This window comes from Brachionichthys hirsutus, unplaced genomic scaffold (assembly GCF_040956055.1).
Source record: "Brachionichthys hirsutus isolate HB-005 unplaced genomic scaffold, CSIRO-AGI_Bhir_v1 contig_976, whole genome shotgun sequence".
NCBI lineage: Eukaryota > Metazoa > Chordata > Actinopteri > Lophiiformes > Brachionichthyidae > Brachionichthys > Brachionichthys hirsutus.
Genome location: NW_027180316.1, coordinates 812924 through 833901, shown reverse-complemented (window position 1 = coordinate 833901; position 20978 = coordinate 812924). Strand labels below are relative to the sequence as shown.

At 44.2% G+C, this 20978-nt stretch overlaps 3 protein-coding genes across 3 annotated transcripts; 1 reads left to right on the top strand and 2 right to left on the bottom strand.

Annotated features, from left to right (window-relative positions):
• Positions 1–784: 784 nt before the first annotated feature.
• On the bottom strand, positions 785–8407 carry alkbh8 (alkB homolog 8, tRNA methyltransferase). The gene is made up of 12 exons (XM_068756690.1): positions 8270–8407; positions 7774–7907; positions 7575–7675; positions 7026–7157; positions 6843–6938; positions 6632–6736; positions 5749–5819; positions 4076–4182; positions 3771–3931; positions 3411–3682; positions 2077–2226; positions 785–1662 (listed from the first exon to the last, which is right to left on the bottom strand). The coding sequence occupies exons 1-12, from the start codon at positions 8405–8407 to the stop codon at positions 976–978; spliced, it is 2154 nt and encodes a 717-aa protein (XP_068612791.1). The 3' UTR covers positions 785–975.
• Positions 8408–12184: 3777 nt separating this feature from the next.
• Positions 12185–13490, top strand: LOC137912530 (sarcolipin). The gene is made up of 2 exons (XM_068756684.1): positions 12185–12415; positions 12712–13490. The coding sequence occupies exon 2, from the start codon at positions 12802–12804 to the stop codon at positions 12895–12897; it is 96 nt and encodes a 31-aa protein (XP_068612785.1). The 5' UTR covers positions 12185–12415; positions 12712–12801; the 3' UTR covers positions 12898–13490.
• Positions 13491–14108: 618 nt separating this feature from the next.
• On the bottom strand, positions 14109–18384 carry kbtbd3 (kelch repeat and BTB (POZ) domain containing 3). The gene is made up of 9 exons (XM_068756688.1): positions 18122–18384; positions 17752–17917; positions 15976–16158; positions 15732–15899; positions 15337–15627; positions 14994–15236; positions 14591–14881; positions 14341–14490; positions 14109–14262 (listed from the first exon to the last, which is right to left on the bottom strand). The coding sequence occupies exons 1-9, from the start codon at positions 18382–18384 to the stop codon at positions 14146–14148; spliced, it is 1872 nt and encodes a 623-aa protein (XP_068612789.1). The 3' UTR covers positions 14109–14145.
• Positions 18385–20978: the final 2594 nt, after the last annotated feature.

The following is a 20978-nucleotide window of genomic DNA, read 5'->3' as shown; positions in this document are numbered from 1 at the left end:
AATACAAAGTTCTGCTCAAAAATAACTCTCCAGCGCTTAATTCGAGAATGTGATTTCTAAATGCAATGTAAATGCAATGAATTTCACCTGTGATATCTTAATATTAGACATCTCATTTATGCCACTTTCCAAATAAGGCACTTTATTATATGTGTTTTTGCATTTTTAGGCTATTTATTTCATAACACTGACAAACTGTACTGTAAAGCCTATTTTGTATAAGAACATACCATCTACTTTATTAATCGGTGTTTAATTATATGCTTTGGAAAATAATCTGCCACAAGGTACAAAAGTATTTTCAGACAAGTCAGACAAATCTTTATAGACAGGAAAAATATACATTCTGCATCTTAAATGTGAACAATTCCCTGAAACCCACACAGCAAATCTGCCCTTTAGCTTGAAAAAAAGTTGGACGCAGTTTTAAGATTAGTTCCAGCTCAGTGAGTTCAGAGCAGACAGAGGTCAAAGACGGGAATAAGATAAGTTTATTTTCAGTCGTGTTCTGCAAAGTCTATGGTGGGTAGCAGAGATTTATTTTATTATTTTTTTGTACCAGTTACAAAAGCACAAGCTATGTTTATAACCAACATCCTCCTCTATCTGCCTCCAGGTTTGTTTCAGTGAGTTTTACACCTCCATTCTTGGCACACGCACCACTCTTCCAGCAAGTCCCAGAAAAATCTCCCAAATAGGTCGTGGGTAATCAATAAAAATGTTTTTTTATTTATTTATTTGATGTATAGTTGAGGTAGACACTCAAAAACAACAACTTATCCTGCAATGTTTTAAACATACATATATTTTCACCACCTTGGAGTGGATCATTTGAATTGTAGTTGAACACACAAATAAGTACAACAAAATTTGGAAATGTTATTTCATTTTACACAATTTTACTTCATCTATGCTTCCTCGAATCTGTCATTCAAGTATGTAATTGTAGCTTTATCACAATAAATGTGAATTGCGTCAGTTCATCTCCTTCTCCAATATAACGCACCAGTTCCCCTGGTCGTGGTAGCTGCTCTGGATCTTGACTCCCGCCAACTGACCGCACAGTTGCTCCAGCTCCCCCTGCTGGAATACATGGTAATAGCGGTGAAATACAGGCAGGGAGCTGCTCCCGGTCTCAGGTTTAGTGGAAATGATGGACTCCTGACTTGATCCAGAAGAAATTGAGCCAAAACCTGGATCAGGACTACAGCCTGATGTCGTCATAGCAGCCGAACTAAAGGATGCGCACGTGTTTCCTGAAGTCTTTTTGGTTTGCTCCTTTACTATATCCTTCTTCACACCCTCTCCTTGTCTTTTCCCCTCTTTCAGGTGCCATGGGACCAAAAGGTCCTGGGTGTCAAAGGCGGTACGATTGGTGTGCACACTGAGCTTGCCGTCGTTCGGTTTCCCAGCACCTTGCATGTTGTCTACAGTCCTGCGTTTATCCTCTAAATGTCTGCTCGAATGAACACCGGATCTCCCTTGATGCTCACAGCTGTCTCCTGACGCACTGTTAGAACAGCTGCTCTTATCAGGATGCTCTTTGAGGTACTTTGACCTCCGCTTGTTGTATTCTTGCTCAAAAGCCCAAACGTAGACGAGAGCTCGACCTCCCGGCTTCAGAAGTCTCAGCAGCTCCGTCACCGCAGCCAGCCGTCGCTCCTGCAACACACACACAGCGGCAGACAGAGTTTCCTTTGCTGGACCCTTAATCACGCCATCGACTCAATAAACTCGCTCAATATCAGGAAAATAGATTAAAATAGAAATGTAAATGTTAGTCGCACACATTTCTCAGATAATATTTTTACACAATTATCCCGCGTGTCTTCGATCAGCATTGATTACAGCAGGAATCCTCCTTCTTTACAGACTGGCTCAACGGCCGGACGTCATCCAGTGGGACGGCTGCCCACTCAGAGCCAGATTGCTGCGGAAACTGTGGAGGATGATTTACTCACTCATTCGACAAACTGCAAAGGTTTAAAAGAGGTGGAGGCTGTGGATTGCTGCTGCTCATTCATTTAGGTAAAAAAGTTGGATTCACGCGTCTCTGCATACACACTGCATAGATACCTGGGTTGAAAAGTGGTGAATGACGGCTATAGAGATGCAGGCATCGCAAGAGGCCGTTCGCAAAGGGACGCTGAGAGCGTCGGACACAAAAGCCTGGAAACCCCTCTCGACACAGATCTGGATCAGAGCACAGCTCCGGTCACAGCCAACCTGAAAGGCAGGAGACAAGAGACACGGGCACGCAAAATCAGCTTCCAACGGAGCCACAGGCTCGGCAGAATGAAGAGAAGGAACGAGGGAGGGGGAAGAATGACAGTCATGTTGCCGCGTCAGAGGGAGAAACCTCTCAGTTCTTTATTTCTGGACTGTTTCTAGCACGGGGAGTTGATCGAGAGCTTCAGTGTGAATTGAATTCTCCAAATGTTGCTTCATAAAAGCGGCAAATTCTACATTCTAGTCAATAATTCAGACGAAAAGTAAATAAATCGTAAATAGTCACTTCCTCCCTACTTTTCCTGAGACAGTGTTGAATCGTGGCTTTTGTTTTTGCAGAACATTTTGATGCAGCAGCTCCCGAGAGACGCTCCCTGACCTGACCGGAAACCTTGAGCCTCACCCGAAACCAGCGAAATCAACTCTGAACTGCGCCGCGTGACCGACACGATCGAGCGGTCGTCAATAACGGTTTAAACGCCGTTACAGAGCGAGTCAGAATAAGCCGCTTCCACGCACCTCCAAATCCAGAGCACGAACATCCCAGAATGCACACATAAACAGAAAACTGCCATGGAAACGGCCTCGGCTCCAGTGATACCACCCCCCAGGTGTATAATAGAGCTTTATTTGGCTTATTTTAAATGAGGCGCGGCGTTTACACTTGAGACAACTTACTATCCGGTGATTACAACATCTCCCTTCCTCTTCGCCGAGTCATTACCCGCGTGACCGGACGAGGCGGCGGCGTCGCCGTGTCGATGAAAAGCTGCTGCTGCGTTAACGAGAAGCCGAGGACGGCGCCGGGAGTCCTCGAGGATCGCCAGATAAAAACCACAACCAAAGCGCTTCAAAGCTAGTGTTCAATAATCCTATTATTATCATTTAACTGTACAGGCCTTGCTCTTCAAAATTAATATAAGGGGAAATACCAATACCTCTAAACCTGATTGAAGTATTCTTGTTTATTTACGGAGGAATCAAAACTATATCATGCTTATTTTTGGGATTTAAAAGGTGTAGCACCCCCCCCCCCCCCCACACACACACACACACACACACCCGAGGCAGAGTCCTTCTCACCCCCCCCCCCCTCCATTTGCAACCCAGACAGACGCAGTAATCTGGTCAAAGTAACATTATGATGTACAGCTGGTATTACTACATACAGAAATACTCACCGCGACCACCTCTGGGTTGCCGCCGAGGTATTTTCCATTTCCGCAGCCCACATCGGCCAGCACGCCGCCAGGTGGGAGGGAGGACAGGAAGTGGCAAACGCGTGGCCAGGGGGAGTGGCGAGTGCTGCTGAAGTGGGAGGCGATGGCGTCGTACACTCGGTGCACGTACTCCTCCTCCAAATGGGCCGCGTCGCCCTGACTAGAAGGCAGCGAGGGGAGAGACGGCGAAGGCGCCGGGGGGGCTCCCTGACTGTCACAGACCGAGGGGAAGGCTACAGAGGGGGGGGGGGGGAGAGGAAGTCGCTAAAGAACCGCACTGATATCACTCAAAAGGCGATGTGGCGGCGTTTAGAGACTCACCACAGCGGCAGGGTCCCCGTCGGACTTTGCGGAAAGTGAAAGAAGTGCGCGTGCCCCGCCTCCTCAAAGTGAGGTCGCCGCGGGTCCGGAGGTCAGGCATCGTTGGGGTGGGAGTCTGCGGGTGGGACGCTGGAACAACGTCAAACTTCCGAGGGGTAATCCTGAGAGGAGAGGAGAGGGGAGGTGATCTGGACGGCTCGTCATCGTCTTTCACTCTGAGCCAATCGCACGTTTTAAGGGAAATGGAAGTCGAGACAAAGCTAATCTCACAATAAACCGACTCCCAGCCGATGCGTGCGTCTCACCCGTGTGTCCAGAGGTATCGGCTCTCTCCCGTCATCACCAGGAGGCTCCGCCCAGGCAACACCGCGGGAACGAGACGGCCGTCGGGGTGACGGAACTCCATCACCGACTGTCATAGAACACACACACACACACACACACACACAAGGTTCACCTGAGAGAGGCTGAGCAGGGAACAACACAGAGAAGGAACTTTACAATGACAGTGATGGAGGAGGTCGTATGACATCAACACAGACCGACTTATCATTCTATCGCTGATCTGGTTCAATATGATCCACTGCAGGAGAAGTGGGTGATTCCAAGGTTTCTGTCTAACTTCAAGGGTAATGCTCATAATGCTTGCACAAAACTAAAGCACAAACATCTCTAGAAGATCCGGCGTGACTCAAAATATAATCTGGATCCAGTTAAGTATTCGGGATCAGGTCTTGTTTTCAGATTATAAATAAGAAGCACGAGGCACTCGGGATCTCTCTCCTTTGTTGTTGCTTATCTGAGACAAAGTTAAAAAAAATTCTAAATATAATTCTGTGCGAGCACAAACAAACAATTATACGATTAAAAAAAAGAAATTCAACTATAAGAATGAGCAGATTCTGCTGAAACTATAACAATAACTGAACAATAACGCTGTTCCTATCTGAGGAGCATTAACCAATCAATGAAACCAGTGGAACGTGAAATCAATGGCGATGCAGAACGCTTCGCTACAAGACAATTGATCACACACAGCGACAGGCGGTTCATTCCTCCCTGCATGCCGGCTTTACGCGAGTACCGGTAACCACCGACGACCGAGACGTTTACCTCTTAGGACGGCCCGAATCGAATACAATCCAGAAAATGAAATCGGCTCCCAGGCTTAAAGCGAGACCCATTATTTTCTGATTCGTTTACACAGATTAACACACTAAAATATCTGATGACAGTTGCATCAGCGCTTGTTTTGATTTTTCACTTTAAAGTAAGGCAGAGTTGTCTCTTTATTATTATATTATATATCCAAAAAGTCATTTTGAATAATTCTACTTCTCATAGTTTTTTGTCCTGCAAAGTGTTTGAGAACTCGGCCTCTGTGTATGTGTGTGTGTGTGTGTGTGTGTGTGTGTGCGTGAGTCAGTCCACAGAGCCTTCAGCCACACCATGAAGGCAAACCTGGAATATTTACAAATGTAGCAACACGATCTGGATGAGGAGGAGTCTCTGCCTCCCCTGCTGATTAAACACCTTCATAAGAATCATTAAAAGCAACACGGATTACTAGACAGCCGCTGTAAACCTACAGCGTGTCAGAGAGAGAGAGAGGAAAGAAGGACACGTGGTCAACGTGGGGACAAAATGTTCCCGGCTACATCACAAAGACGTGACGTCCAAACCTACTGCTGAGGAACGCTGGTCTTCGTCAGCAGTGGCTCCAGTCTGATTGATCAGACAGTGACACAGACAGGCAGACAAGCACAAAGCCCCGTATCTGCATTTAGACTACCTGTTAAATGTGCCTGATGCAAGTCTTTTATTTTTTTTATTCTTACATGCATATCATCATTTTAAATATTGACGAATGCAGCTCATGTCCTATTGGTCAATATTAACGAACAAACTGATGAACTGAGGTGCGGGGTGACTGGCCGGCGCATTCAATTATTGGATTAATGTTTACTCGTCTTCTTACCGGCGCCCCCAGGCTCAGCGACATGATGGTGTCTTCGAAGGCGGAGTGAGTGTCGACGTGAGGGGGGATACCTGAAAACATTATTAGCACACGGGATTCAAAGAGTCCGAGCAGTTGGAGCAAAATGAAGTTCTTTACAACAGAAATGTTGGTCTCGAGTTCTGACTGTGAAACATTTGGATCACTGAAAACACACCGTTTTAACACAGACAGCATTTCATCTCCCTGCATTGCTAATCTAAAAATAGACTAGAAAAGCACCCGGAGAGCGCAGACCTCCGCCAAGCAGCTCATTCCCCTCCTTAATTTGATTTACACCGCCCACATGGTGATCTGGATCAGCACCAAAAGGTTCTAAATTGTTCTTGGTATCTTTATAATTCAACAATGAAAAGTAAAAAAGTGAATCAGAGCTGATGTGTATTTTTAACTGATTTTTGAATCCATATATGGAGTTTTCAATGTTAAAATGTAAAAAATAAAACGTCCTAACGTCATTCTGATCAGAACCTGAAGACATTTTGCGTGACAGTGCATATCGGACCCCTTTATGACTGTGATTTCTGGTGAGTGAATTGAATGCATATTTTACAAGATAGACTTTCATCATCCCTCATCGATGCGTTTTGGAAAGCTTCTGCTTCCACCTTGTGGTGCAAGTAGGTAAATAAAATGTTTTACTTTGTTCGAGCATTTAACGCAAAGGGTTTTTTTTTTTTTATAACCTGTGTTTGGCAATTGATTCATCAAATTATTTTTACTTGAATCCACTGACTCCGATGGCGTAAAAAATAAAAAGCTACCCCTTTGGATCCTTAAATGTTTTCTTTCCTGTGGCTTCCTGTTAAGTTCGATCATTGGGGACGCGACTGGAGGAGCTCACCTTGCCCAGACTCGTACTGATTGACGGTCAGCTGGTCGGGCACGACGCTGATGTGTTTGTTCAACACACACCGCTTCAGAACAGGCAGACACTCTGGAGGAATACCTGTCATACAAGCACACACGCCATTTGTGACCTCCTGATCATTTTCAGTCAGGTAAGAAGAAGCAGCCATGATTTAGACAACAAATAAATAAAAAATAAAGCTTACTTGCAGGCAACGGTTTGTCCTTATCGACATTGTTGTTGTCATAACGGAACTCAAAGCCGTAGTGTTTGACTCTTCTGTGTTTCAGAGCTTTCTGAGCTATAAAACATTGCAGTAACGTCAGCAGATCAAGTTTCTGTGGGTCAATGTTGCAGGAAAACAACACAAAATGCTTTATTGCCTCACCTGTGACATCATCATCGGCAGGTGACCAGTCAATGGCAGCTAGAAGAAGAGCCTCTTCCTCCGGCGACACAAACTCTTCTACCAAGACTAATCCATCTGGAAAAGGAATCGATGCCTCCTCTGCAGACGGAACTGTGTTTTACACGTAAAAAAAAAAAACAAGGACCAAAAGATTCACTGTAATGGCTGAAAACAATACCAAAAAGGATTTCTAGAGAATAAAGAACCGATCAAAAGGCTGTCTGAAGTTATACTTTATAAAACTGACTAATAAATGTAATGTGCTTATACCATACCATGACAGAATGGGTAGGCGTATTTTTTTGGGTTTGTTTGTTGTGGATATTAGAATCCAACCAAAATTGAAACTACTTTTTGTAGCCAAAGAAATGAGAGGCTGAGAAAGGAAAAACACCACCTTAAACCAAAAAAAAAATCAATTTCAAAAACAAAAAATCAACTTCCTGTTCCTAACATGCACAAATACCATTATAACAGGGTTTTGTTTTCTTGTTTAAATCCGTCAGTGTCATTGATTAAAGCAAGTACCTGAGTCGACGTAACTGAGGTACAACGTGACAAGGCTCTCTCCACGCTGCAGCCGTTCTCCGTTGAGCTTCACGTGGGCTTTCTGAGCACACGCTTCAGATCTGGAAGCAGGTTGGTGGGGAATAATGGTGTCAGCCAAGTATCAGGATATTCAACAGAAGCATTAAATATTGATGGCGCAGAACCCTCAATGAAGCACCTGTATGTGACGAAGGAGTAGGGCTTGTGTGGGGGCATAATGAGCGTCTCCAGCTCTCCCATCGCTTCCAGGGCGGCTGACAGCTCCTCTCGGCTGACACCGTTCCCGAGGCCGCCGTTTGCAACGACCAGACTCTGCAGAGGATGGTTCATGTTAGACAGATTGAAACGATTACATAAAATAAAAGGGACTGACTGTTCAAACCTGTGACATCATAATCGTATTAAATCATAGATTGCCACAATACCAGACCCAACGCAAGCTAACAGTAAAGCTACACCTGGAAAGTGGGAGTTAACGCGCTATTATTAAACTTTCTTGATCAAAATTGTGTAAACGTTCATTGGGCTGATAGTCTCTGGGACTGCGTTCCAGAGCTGCAAAGTAATATAAGTAATCTTAAAGAGTCGCCGGACGTACTCTAGCTAGCTGTTAACTAGCTTCCTGTCTGGACAGTAGCTCGACACTGAGGTTTCTCGCTCTTTTAATAGCTCACCTTTGTAGAATGTGATACCGCACTGATGCTTTCGTGTTTCAGTAACACGTGATTGGCTTTTATTTGTTTTCGGAGAAGTTTCTTCTCCTCTTTACTTCTCCTGACGGTTTTCAGGTTGTTTTCCACGCTAGGGTCCATGGTACGTCACTTTATGTTGTCCGGGTGCAACAAGGACTTGAATTGATTTTAATCTCATAATATATCGACTTCATTCTTGTAATATTTCGACTTTATTCTTGTAATATTACGGCTTTAATCTCGTAATATTACGATTTACAGTATTATGTGTGTAATGAAGAGGAGAGGCGGCACACAGCCAGCCTTTGTTACATTTATGATGGTGATAAGCAAAACTGTCAACTCGAAAGAATTTCTCCCAACATATACTGTATATACTATGCATATTTGTTTACCTTTTAATAAGGCACAATATTATTTATAATATAAATTATAGTTACATGTTATAATAACAATATATTTTAACATTATAACAGTTTAGAATAAAGTAATAAGTGAGCTTAGCTCCAATTTATTCATGTATTTCAATGTATTTATTAATTTCTAGCAGTTTTGTGGCCAGAGAAAAACAAACTACCGTAAACAAAAGAGATTATATCGGAGAGCAGCTGTACAGCCCATAATAGACAAACAATTTGGCCTATATGATGCTCGAAATGGAGTGGGTGGAAGTCAATCTTGTGTAATAAAAGCTCTCACCTGTCCTCAGCCATCTCAGTAATTATTGTGCCAGGCTGAGCTGCTGGCCAATGGGAATCCTCGGTCATCTTAACACCGTGCCCTGTTTAGTCTGCAAAACAACAACTGGTGAGCCAGGAGACCATGGCAGCCCTATCCAACACGAACACAACACATTGCTCAATCTTGTTTGTCAGAACAATATCATGACATTTTTTTATAGAGGAATTAAAAAATACTCCAGTCAGGTTCATCTGTTGGATAAATAATTAGAGCTGGTAGTCTACCTGTTAGCAAGGTTGAAGGATTCACCGTACACATTCACCGATTCACCGTAAACATGAGTCAAGTGTGGAAAAAGCAATGTAAAGGTGGAAAATGGAGTGGAACCACTTGTGTACCCTGAGGCATGCCATCACCCTTTGAAATGCAGAACGAGGAGCTAGAGAGCCCAAATCCTGTTGCTGGTAGCTCCGTGTTCTTATTATCTGCAGACTGCAAGGTGTTGATGGATGGATAAATGTTTTTGATGTCTCTCTGGGGATTCTGTGAACCGGTAAGCAGATATCAGTTCGTTCTTGAGGAAAGAGGGTTTGATACAACCCAAGCATATCCAATATGAACCAGTTCTCAGATGTTATAATGCCATGACTATTTAATTTAAATGGCAAACGTGACTGTAATGCAACAATGTCACGAACGTATGTAAAGATGAAAGATAAAAGATTTAAATATATATATATATAGGATTACAGAGAGGTAGCAAAGAGCGACTTAAGACAGAAAAGTCAACTTCTTTGGGCAGATCTGATTTTCATACATAATAATTGAACCGGTCAGAAGATTGATCGGGCTGAGCTTTGCATATTGTGATCCATCTGTTGTGCGTAACATCATTGTGTCTGAGGACAGTCAGCTGGAACGAGTTCCTGTCTCTCCTCAAATCACTGCTGCTGGGGTGGAGAGGATTTAGGCAATTTAAGTGAGCAAAGCTGTGGGCTAAATATATTTTCAGTGCCAGCCCTGTTTTGAGAGATATACAAGCATAATATGATGTATTACGTATTTAGTTATCATTGCTATAATTATTTACCTGTGAAATTAAAACAGAAGTAAAATAATATGTGTCATTTTATTTTTTTTAATATGGTATAGATACTGTGTATAAGTAATAAATTATGTGATAGATACATTGTGTGACTCTTCAGATCAAGATTAATTTGATTAAGTTATCAATGGTCTTATTTTTGACAGACTAAAAAGGAAACCCTTGTGCTTATTTAGCTTAATTTAGAATTTTTGTTTTGAGCTGATATTCGCAGGTGGCATGGATGAAAATATCACCATCTAGCTTTTATTTTATTATAGACAAACACATATAAGGGCACGTCACATTCACACACACACACACACACACACAGTGACCCAGAATGTGTGGAATGGTGTCTTTGAGGCCTTGTTGACACCCCTCTGTCTCTCCCCTGATTTGGAGAGTAACCGGCCAACACAGAAACAAAAATACACAGCTGTCAGAGTGGGCACCGGCCCACCAATACAGGGATACCTGCACATCTCACCCTGCTTTATTGAATCACCCCAGCTCTGGATCTCCGTGACAATGGGAATCCCTGAGTCAAACAGCAGCAGGGCAATTCAGTGGCAGCAGTTTTGATCTGTTAAATCCTCTGAGAATGACCTTGGAATCCTGGAATGGAAAGGTTTAAGGGAGCCGCGCTCTACACTCTTTGTCGTGCTGCGACCGCTCACTTTTTAAGGAGGCGTGTGTATCAAGGGGGCTCAACATTACTTCGGAGATAACACCATTGTAAACAGCTGTCAAGTGTTGGATGAGCTGAGAGGCTTGTTGTGGCGAGATGTCAAAATCCTTTTCTTAGCACCAGAATAGCATGTAACGAGAAGAGGTGGGATATAGAAACACAATGTGTGTGTGCACAACTACAAAAAGAGGCAATAAAAGCCACCACTTTGCAAATGACAGCTAATATATTATATTTAAAAAGATGTGGCCAGGGCACAGGTAGAGTAGCCATGGGTAAAATGATTTATTATAGACGTAGGGGATTTCGTTTCATCTGTGTGACATGACTGTGTCAGCTGCATGGAGGCAAGAAGCCAGGATGAAAGCCAGTAAGAACAGGATGCAGGCCTTTCCTGCAACAAAAGCGAGCTCTCTTCCTGCCGTTGCTGCACTAGACTGGTTGATCCAACAACAAACACCTCTGGGTTGAGGGATGTGATCAGCTGTTCGCTGTAGGCTCGCGTAATAAAAGCTTGCTCGGTTCTCCCCATCCTTTATTTTCATGAATCCACTCTGGCTCAAAGTGACCTTGAAGAAATCTGATTTCATAACGCAAGCTGTTGAGTTAGACTCCAAAACAAGGTCTTGGTAGATGGTAGGAAACGTTCTTCACCTCTACTTTCCCTGATGTTCAGACTGTAGAAGTTTGGTCTAGATGTGTATATTTGGTTTATATGTAAAAATCATTCAAATGTGTCTATTAATTATCTACTGCGATGACTAAGTCTAAAATTGAAGCCATCAAGAGGCTTCACAGACTAACAATCCATTGATAGCGGTGTCAAGAGAATGAATAGTCTTTAGGCAGAGTAATTATTGATCACTACGAGGCCTTCTACACGTTAGATGCAAGAATCTACAACCATGATCTCCACACAGCCAATCCTCCCAATGCAACAATGGAGTATTTGACTCCAGTATGTGTTTCTTACCTACTGCATGTTATAAATGTGGCAAAGACAGAGGTTGTTCAGCTCAAACTTCTATTATTGTCTTTGTCCTTTACACTTTATGAATTTCACAGAGGGGAGCAGAATTCACAATGGCATTTCTTTATGAACTGTGGCATCCGCTGGATTTAAACCCACCGCATGCCGTCCTCTTGTCCCCTGGGCGTAGTTGTGGAGGCAGAGACTGAGTGATACTGTTACAGATTCCTATATCATGCAGTAGAGATGTGAGTATTGTGTTTGGAACAAATGTAATCCACCTAGTATCTACAATAGTGCTTTATAAATAGCCCTAAATCCTTCCTCAGAGGGAGAGAGAGAGAGAGAGAGAGATGAGAGCAGACTCTGTATGGTTACAGATGGATAATACTCCAGTGGACAAGACTGAAAAAAATAATACACTCTATTGGCTGTTGAGCGCGTGACATCAGTCTGTGTGTATGTGAAGCCTGGGCGGTCCACTGAGGAGGGCTACTTCAGGAGCGAGCCCTGCCCTTGGCGTTGGCACAACGGCGAGAGAATCAGACGGCGATAGATGACACAGAGAGGCGCCACGATAGAGAGGCTAGAAAGGAGTTGTCAAAGGTCAAGATAAGGAAAGGCTGCCCTGCTGGAACCCAAAAGAAAATCGCCTTTGCTCCTCGTCCTCTTCAGACTGACGTCGCTGCCAAAAGAGGAAAGGTAACGACCGTCGACATCTTTGATTTATCCATCAAAAACTTTCCCTACAGTTCAGTCTAACACAGTTATGCCTGCATCGTTGTATTATATTAGCTGTGCTTTGTGGGTGTGCACGTACGTGAGGTGATACTCCCTGCTGAGTAATGTTAAATGTGAACAGACACGGTAACCCATCTGATACTCGAGGCGACATGGAGTCACAAAACACAACTTATGCACCATGAAAGACATGCAAACACATTTATGTGATAGAATTTCATTGTGTTAACCCTTATCTTTGATTGAACACTTCACAGGTCCTGAACTAAAGTGCCCTCCACTTTGCAGTGCCGCCCCCCCCCCCCCCCTTCTGATCCTGCGCCCTCCGTCGCGGCTGAGAGATCACCATGGAGCGCTCGGCAAAGGAGCTGTTCCTCAACTTTATAATCGTCTTAATCACTGTGCTGCTGATGTGGCTGCTGGTGAAAACGTACCAGGACTGAAAAATGGGGGGCAGCAAGAGAGCAGATGAAGACAAGACACACATGGAGGGAGGCCAGCATGGTTATTGTAGGACTCGCTGATTGATACTTATCAGTGTTTACATGTTTTCTTTTCTTTTCTTTTTTTTACTCTATGGTCGCTATTTCAGGGAGGACAGAAACCATGCGATTGTCACAACCAGATTGTGAGATGCTTTTTGAACGTGGCCCTGAATTTCTGGCAAGAGAGATGGGAGGGCGAATAAAAATAAAAGGGGTGTGAGGCTCTGCTTTTTTCACTGTCGAAAACATGGGGAGGGGGGGTAGAAAACACTGCAATATCACTATAAACAGTAGCATGAACAATAGTACAAGTCACTGTGTCATGTCATTTATATCACCTTTAATGCATTGAACCATGCTCTGGTGTACATTGTTCTATTTTGACAAGTGGTGAATGTGTCAAATCCACATACTAGAAGATGCCAACATAATTGTTTAAGCTTCCTGTCTCTGTTCACGTCCTGCCCTTAAACCTTTCTTTCATGTGTTGGATTCTTTAAACGTGCATTTGTGATTTACAATAAAACCCTCCTGGTTTCTCAAACATTAAAGTACTGCATTCTTTCAAGCTGAAGAGTGTTTGCTATGATAGGCAGAGAGAGGTCAATTTGCACTTTCCCTCCAAAGCAGGAGCTACTGCAGATATGAAATCATCTCTCTGCATGTATTATTATTACCTGATACACCAACTGGACATGCCGGTATTCATCAGAACAACACCATGTAGTTTGAATAGGTAACAGAACTTTTGAAATGAGAAATGGAGGAAAAGGAGACTGGATAGTTCCTTAGGTTATGTCATACAACAAATTATTTTCTTCTCGCTGCAGGAGAGCTGATAAATATAAGAATACCATAAGATATTCTTCGGATGAATGTTTCACACATACAGAAGAGAAGCAGATATTCAGGTAAGGAATTAGGATCTCTAAAATAGACTTCTTAGCTTTTCTCCGCGGAAGGGGGTTGACATGGCAACAGATCGGCATATGAGATACAAAGTTCAAGGTCGAACCTTTAGAATTAAAAAAAAAGAAATGAAAGATTTGCTGGTCTCGTGTTACGATGAACTGTGAGGAGCAGTGGAGTTAGTGAAAGATTGGCATTCTCCATTGAGTTGCTGAGTCAGTCTGTTGTCTGTCATGCATTGTGTGTGTGTGTGTGTGTGTGTGTGTGTGTGTGTGTGTGTGAGTCTGCTAGTAGGCATCATGCCCCCCATGGGTCTCTGTATCTGTTGAAGCTGATGAGCTGGCAGTGGAACTCAGTGAGGGCTCTGGGCATGGGACTCACTTCCTCCCATTGACTCCTCCCACTGTGGTACACCTGCAAAGGCCACAAGAAAAACGCGGGTGCTCAATCTATATAGCTCAACTCCTGTGAATAAAAGCGTTCTTCTCGTACCTGAACTTCGTCAGTGATCTCGCCCGGTGAGTAGTCTCCTCCCAGGATGTAGATTCTATCTCTCATCCCGACTGCTCCAGCATTGAACCCAGCACACTCAAACGACCCCTCGCCCTTCCAGATGCATGTCTCTGGACAAAAACTGTAGACCTGAATGGAGAAACGGCATGTATTTAGTGGTCAACTTCAAAAAGGACTTTCAAGCCGCAATGACTAGCCCCTTCATTCATTCATTCATCGGCTGGCTCACCTTATAGGTGGACAGGTCACAGAGGTACAGGATGTTGTTAACTGACACCGCCTTGACCAGTTTGGCATGAAAGAACTGGCCGAAGTCCGCCACCAGCCGGTTCCACTGGTCCCTTTGCGCATCGTAGGAGAAGAAGCAGTCCAGCGAGGGGTTGAATGAGTCTGTGATCTCCGCCTCTGATCCCAGAATATAGATGAGACGCCCACAAGCAGTGGCCTCGGGGTAGAAGATGGCAGTGGGCAGCGGGCTGACAGAGAACCAGGCCTGGGTCAGAGGGTCATAATACTCCACCTGGAATACAGTGAAGGAAATGATTTATAGCGTACTGCAGAAATCTAAGCTCCTACGTCTAAGACAGGAAAGAAAGGACGCCTCGTTTTTATATTACGGAACATGCTACTACCTCCAGAAGGGTTGGAGCGCCCTCTCTGGATCCCTTGGTCCGTCCTCCAATTACGTAGATGCGGTCCAGGCAGGTGACGGCAGCGTGCATGGTCCTCGGGTTCAGCATGGCTGGTGCAGGAGTGCAGGTTAGAGTCACGGGGCAGAAGCACCACGCCTCGTCCAGGGCATCATGGGAAGACTCGGCCACATGGAGGCGAACTGATCGGCGACAATTCTTCTGGCAACCGCCCGTTACGAACATCTACGCCGGAGAGAGATGAGAAGTGCTGCTGGTTCATAATCGCTTTGATTGGCCACATTTATAGATGACTCAGATTTTGACTAACGTTCTCAGGACAAACCTTCTCAGCATAGCTGGTGAGGCAGGATCCCGGCGGGTCCGGTATGGTGGCCGTCCCCTCCGCGTGGTGTGTTCCCAGGTCTTTCCACTGGTCTGTTTCCAGAGAGTAGCAGAAGGCGTGGCAGATCTCGCCGCGCTCCTCCGTTTTGAGGACGTAGATGTAGCTCTGTGTGGTAGCCTGCCTGGCATCAGCGAGCAGGCCGCAGCAGCGGTCCTGTCGGCTCTGGGCCTCTGACAGCAGGGCGAGGCAGGACTCGCTGCCGCAGAGGAGAGTGTCTGAATGACGCAGAGTCTGGAAGAAACGGGATAGAACAAAGAAAACGGGCGAGGCAGTCACAAACTGTCACACACACACAAATAACTCTAAGTTGAAAAGCAGAAGAATTGACTTCACACCTTCAGAGCGGGAAGATGGTGGAGCCTGGTTAGAGAGAACAAGCCCGGTAACAGCTTCTGTCTTCCCAGGAGATCACGACGGACCCACTTAAGAAGTGACGTCACCACATCCTCTTCACTGGGCACGTTTAAAGCGTCTGACCGTAGGCATGCTTCCAGCACATTTACCTATAAGAAGCCTTTATTAACAAACACGTTATATTCATTTCTGTAAAACCAACAGCGGCGACACAAAAAAAGGAACCTGCATATCCAGAAAGTCCGGTGTTTTTGAGAGGTCAGAGAAGTTCTGAATCACAAACTCGTTTGCAGTTCGTAGGAGAGAGGCCGAGCCGTAGGCTTCAGCAAGGGAGAGGAGGGACAGACAGTTAGGAAGATCCAGGGTTCCAATCAGGAAGTCGCCGCACGCTCGGGACAGGACTGACACCTGAGGACACAAAAAGGACGAGGCTGTCCAGTGAAGAAACAGTAGTAAATAAATGATCGCATCATCTCCTTTTCTATCGCATCTAGTCCCATCCAATAACTTCTTCTCATTGTGTGCTAGCTGAATATGATCTTATCCTGTTCTTTGGACTGGGACTCACCAACCTGTTGGGTCAAAGGTCACAACACTAGTCAGTCATTGAGCTGCATATAGAGCATCATATCCTATGGAATGCCATCCTATCCTCTCCTGCCCTGCCTTTCCCTGTCTGTCCTATCCAATCCCCACATCTCCTAAACTATTTTTTCTATCCTATCCTAACCTATCCTATCCTATCCTATCCTATCCTATCCTATCCTATCCTAACCTATCCTATCCTATCCTATCCTATCCTATCCTATCCTATCCTATCCTAACCTATTCTATCCTATCCTAACCTATCCTATCCTATCCTATCCTATCCTATCCTATCCTAACCTATTCTATCCTATCCTAACCTATTCTATCCTATCCTATCCTATCCTATCCTATCCTATCCTATCCTATCCTATCCTATCCTATCCTATCCTATCCTAACCTATCCTATCCTATCCTATCCTAACCTATCCTATCCTATCCTATCCTAACCTATCCTATCCTATCTTATCCTATCCTATCCTATCCTATCCTATCCTATCCTATCCTAACCTATCCTATCCTAACCTATTCTATCCTATCCCAACCTATCCTATCCTATCCTATCCTATCCTAACCTATCCTATCCTATCCTATCCTATCCTATCCTATCCTATCCTATCCTAACCTATCCTATCCTATCCTATCCTATCCTATCCTATCCTAACCTATCCTATCCTATCTTATCCTATCCTATCCTATCCTATCCTATCCTATCCTATCCTAACCTATCCTATCCTAACCTATTCTATCCTATCCTAACCTATCCTATCTTATCCTATCCTATCCTATCCTATCCTATCCTATCCTATCCTATCCTATCCTATCCTAACCTATCCTATCCTAACCTATCCTATCCTATCTTATCCTATCCTATCCTATCCTATCCTATCCTAACCTATCCTATCCTATCCTATCCTATCCTATCCTATCCTATCCTAACCTATCCTATCCTATCTTATCCTATCCTATCCTATCCTATCCTATCCTAACCTATCCTATCCTAACCTATTCTATCCTATCCTAACCTATCCTATCTTATCCTATCCTGCCCTTCACTGTCTGTCCTATCCAATCCCCACGTCTCCTAAACTATCTTTTCAATCCCTTCCTATACTATCCCATCCTATTCCGCTTTCCTATCATAACCCATCACTTCTTCTCCTATCCCATCCTAGCATATTTTGTGCTTAGATTCTCTCGTGCATATTATTAACATGAATAACAACCAACATGCTGTATCAAAGTTCTGCCACTGTTCTTTTCAAGCATCAAGCATCCCAGTAAGTGAAAACAGCTATATAAAATTCAATCATTATTCGTGTGATTATTCACTAGCTTTTTACCCGACGCAAAATGTCTAAATGAATCCTTCGATATTTTTATGGCAAAAATGTGTGAAGTCTGTTGTGTTTCTACCTGCAGAAAAGAGGCGAGCTGAAACAGCGTGTCTATGTTGCCATCAGTGATGAGCGTCTCTCCAGAATAGGCAAAGTCCAGGAAAGAACCCACTGCCACCGGGCACTGGTTCTCCAGAGTCACCGAGCCAGCGCCACGCTCTCGCATGTCCACTTCAAACATGGCGCTAAACAAAGAGCAGTTCAACGTGATGTTAACTGGATGAATTTCAGAGATAAACAGACGGTAACATATTCTGCTGCTGACAAATGACAGAGAGCTAGTGTGAAAAAAGAGTTTTCTGGCTGGAGGAGTCAGGACCAATGTCTGAGCAATGCAAGCAAGACAAACACGGACAGACAGACAGACAGACAGACAGATCAAATACAACCTGAAGAAATCACTGCATGCAGCAAGGACACAGCGGTGGCATGGAAAAGTGCGTCCTTGGACCACAATGGTGAAGTCAAACATCAAGCCTCGCTCCCTAAATGACTTGAGCACCCCCAGCAGCTGGAGTCCGTGTGACTCAGACATCCGCAGTAGGGCCCTGTTTTCTGGGACCCCGTCACTTTTTGGAGCGCTCCCAGGAGGGTTGCTGATGACGCTGGGGCTGTGGCCATTGGTCATACAGGACTCTTGAGAGTCATCCATCTTCTCAAATTCTTGAATATATGGAAAACCTCAAAGGTAGCAATACATTTTCATAGAACGCAGTAGTAGTCTGTCCTCATGTGCATTATGTGTGCGTCACTGTGGGAGATACGCAGAGACAAGGTAGAGGTAAGAAGAGGCAATGCATTAAATTAATTTCTCACTTCAGTGTATGTATCTGTAACAGACGATGTCACCCCAGCTGGGCTTTAAAGGGGAGTATTGCCACATAATGTTTCCGCTAAAAATAAATATATTACGCACTTACCACACATGATGCATAACCTTTAAAAGTCACGCACGGGCAAGTTGATATAAAAAGTAAGTTATGGGGAAGCGGGACAAATAGTACGTCAGCACCGCGGACAGTTCTTCTTGAGAAAATCCAACTTCCGGGGACGCAAAATCACGTGGGCTTCGACGTTATATATTATTATTTTTACTACTACAATTAATTTCGTCGCTAATATAATCGCAAGACGTGTGCTGTTGTGTCTAATTTTTATTTATTTATTTATTTTTATTGATGATGGCCTTTTTCTGACGCCGAACGAGACGTATGCGTGAAGGAATTCGTTTGGACTCGGAGGAGCAATGACAGCTGGGAAATGTATTTCTTTTCGTAATCCAGCGCTCGGTCAAATTCAAGTACAGCAGCAGCAGGAATATTCGGTGAATGACACAATACACCATCGGTGCTCTAACCCGATTATGAAAAAACGAATTGTTTATGACTTTTTCTGTTCAATGTGTTTGCTTCTGCTAAAATTATTTTATTAATCCCTGTGGAAAACGTTAACATAAATCATAAACAGTGTCATTATGGTTCGGTTTTGATGGTACCTGGAATGCATTCTATTTAAATGCAGCACTCATGACATTCAAATGAATAATAAAAAATTAAACTCGACACTGGATGGCGCTGTGACGCAACATTTTATAATAATCATTACCGGGTGAGTCATTGAATTATTGAACGTGAACTCCTTGACTGTGCTGCAGTGCCTCAGCGCCGCTGATCAAAGGACACACTTCACTGAATTAAAATGACTTTGGCTTTTGTGGTACCGTCAAAACATTAACCGGTCGAGGGCGAACACACGCCAGACAAAGACCAGAGAACTACAAACGGGAATATGCAGCATCCAGCCAGCTATAATGCTATCAATCATTCTAAATTATGCTACGCTAATAAATTTGCACCAACATTTACATTGAGATGCGCCATTATTGAGTGAATGAGCTGCACATTTGTTGAAAATGCACCACTACACCAATCAAACTGTTTTTCTTTTGATTGTGAATCCGAACTGTTCTGATATTATCGGTTATTTTGGATCGATTGGGTACTATTAAAGCGTACATTTATCATCAGCCCCCCCCCCCCCCCCCTCCTCCTCCTCCTCCTCCTCTCCTTGCATCCCTGCATCCCTCCCTTCCGGCTACGTATCCCCATCCCCCACACGGTGGCCGTCTCTTCGGGTGAAAGCTGTCTTCCCCTGCGCCACTGGCCCGACAAACCGCTGCTGTAGCAGAGCCAGTCCGCACCGACCAAGAAGCAGAGCAGAGTACGCGAGAGAAAGCACGGACACGCACCGGGAATCTCTCTTCTGTTTCACCGAGAGACTCCGGTAAGTCTTGCCCGCTGTTGTGTGGTAGAGGTCAGGAGTGCCCGAGTGGAGACTCGCTAGTTCCGTCTATTTTCGGTGTGTTTTTTTTTCTTTTTTTTTTACACTCCGTATCCCGTCAATTGTCCTCCGTGGCGGCTACAGTGGGGAACTAGCCGGCTAAGCTAAACGGGCTAGCTTAAATACCGGAATATAAATATCGTCGTTGTGTTGGTGAGGCTTTGAACGCGCGGTAGTTCGCGGTCAAGCGGAGACGCACAGCCGCCGTTGTTCCGCTTTCAGCGCCTATTGAGAGTGTTTTTTGTCATTGTCCGTTGCTAAGCTTTGTCCAGCTAGCGCGCTAATTAGCAATTTCAGCAGCGTGTGCCGTGCGGTGCAAGGATGCTACGTCGGGCTAGCAGTGTTCTTTTTTAGGGGGGGTTAGCATACAAGCTAGGCTAATGTTAGTGCTGTATTGTGTGTAGATTCATGCGCGGTGTGCTTCGGAATGGTGGGACAGGACATTGATCTGGTGATAATTGGCAAGATGGCATCTCATAGTTGTAATCTAAATATCGAAGGGATTTCAAAATGGTGTCTGGAGCTTGTTTGATTGTGACCATTTTTTTTTTTTTTGTCCAACCATTGCTGTTTTGACGTTGGATGCTAGAATAGAATGCCAGTTTATGCAATACTCTGATAGATTCGAGTACATTAACTTCTGTTTTTGGTAATGAAGACTTTACTACCCCCCACGCGAGAGCCACAATTATGAAACAAATGGTTGTACATTTTGGACTGAACTGTACTGCCTCTTTTAAATTAATTTGAGCTACATTCACCCATGTTATGATTAGAACAGCCACAACCTCCTATTTCAAAATGCTAAAGTGTTTTGTTGTAAACTAATGTATAAGAGCGTCAACTAATCAATATTTGTATTTGGGTTCATTTGCAAACCAGGTTTTGATTAAGCAATTGTGTTTC

Bases quoted from the DNA above. Each gene is read 5' to 3' on its own strand.
- kbtbd3 (XM_068756688.1), bottom strand. From the start codon at position 18,384: ATGGATGACTCTCAAGAGTCCTGTATGACCAATGGCCACAGCCCCAGC. The intron at 16,159-17,751 runs GTAGAAACACAA...TTGTGTCCTCAG, and splicing joins AGCTCGCCTCTTTTCTGCAG to GTGTCAGTCCTGTCCCGAGC. The intron at 14,882-14,993 runs GTAGTAGCATGT...ACTGTATTCCAG, and splicing joins GCGCTCCAACCCTTCTGGAG to GTGGAGTATTATGACCCTCT.
- LOC137912530 (XM_068756684.1), top strand. From the start codon at position 12,802: ATGGAGCGCTCGGCAAAGGAGCTGTTCCTCAACTTTATAATCGTCTTA.
- alkbh8 (XM_068756690.1), bottom strand. From the start codon at position 8,407: ATGGACCCTAGCGTGGAAAACAACCTGAAAACCGTCAGGAGAAGTAAA. The intron at 6,939-7,025 runs GTGAGGCAATAA...AATGTTTTATAG, and splicing joins TGCCGATGATGATGTCACAG to CTCAGAAAGCTCTGAAACAC. The intron at 3,932-4,075 runs GTGAGACGCACG...CTCTCCTCTCAG, and splicing joins CGATACCTCTGGACACACGG to GATTACCCCTCGGAAGTTTG.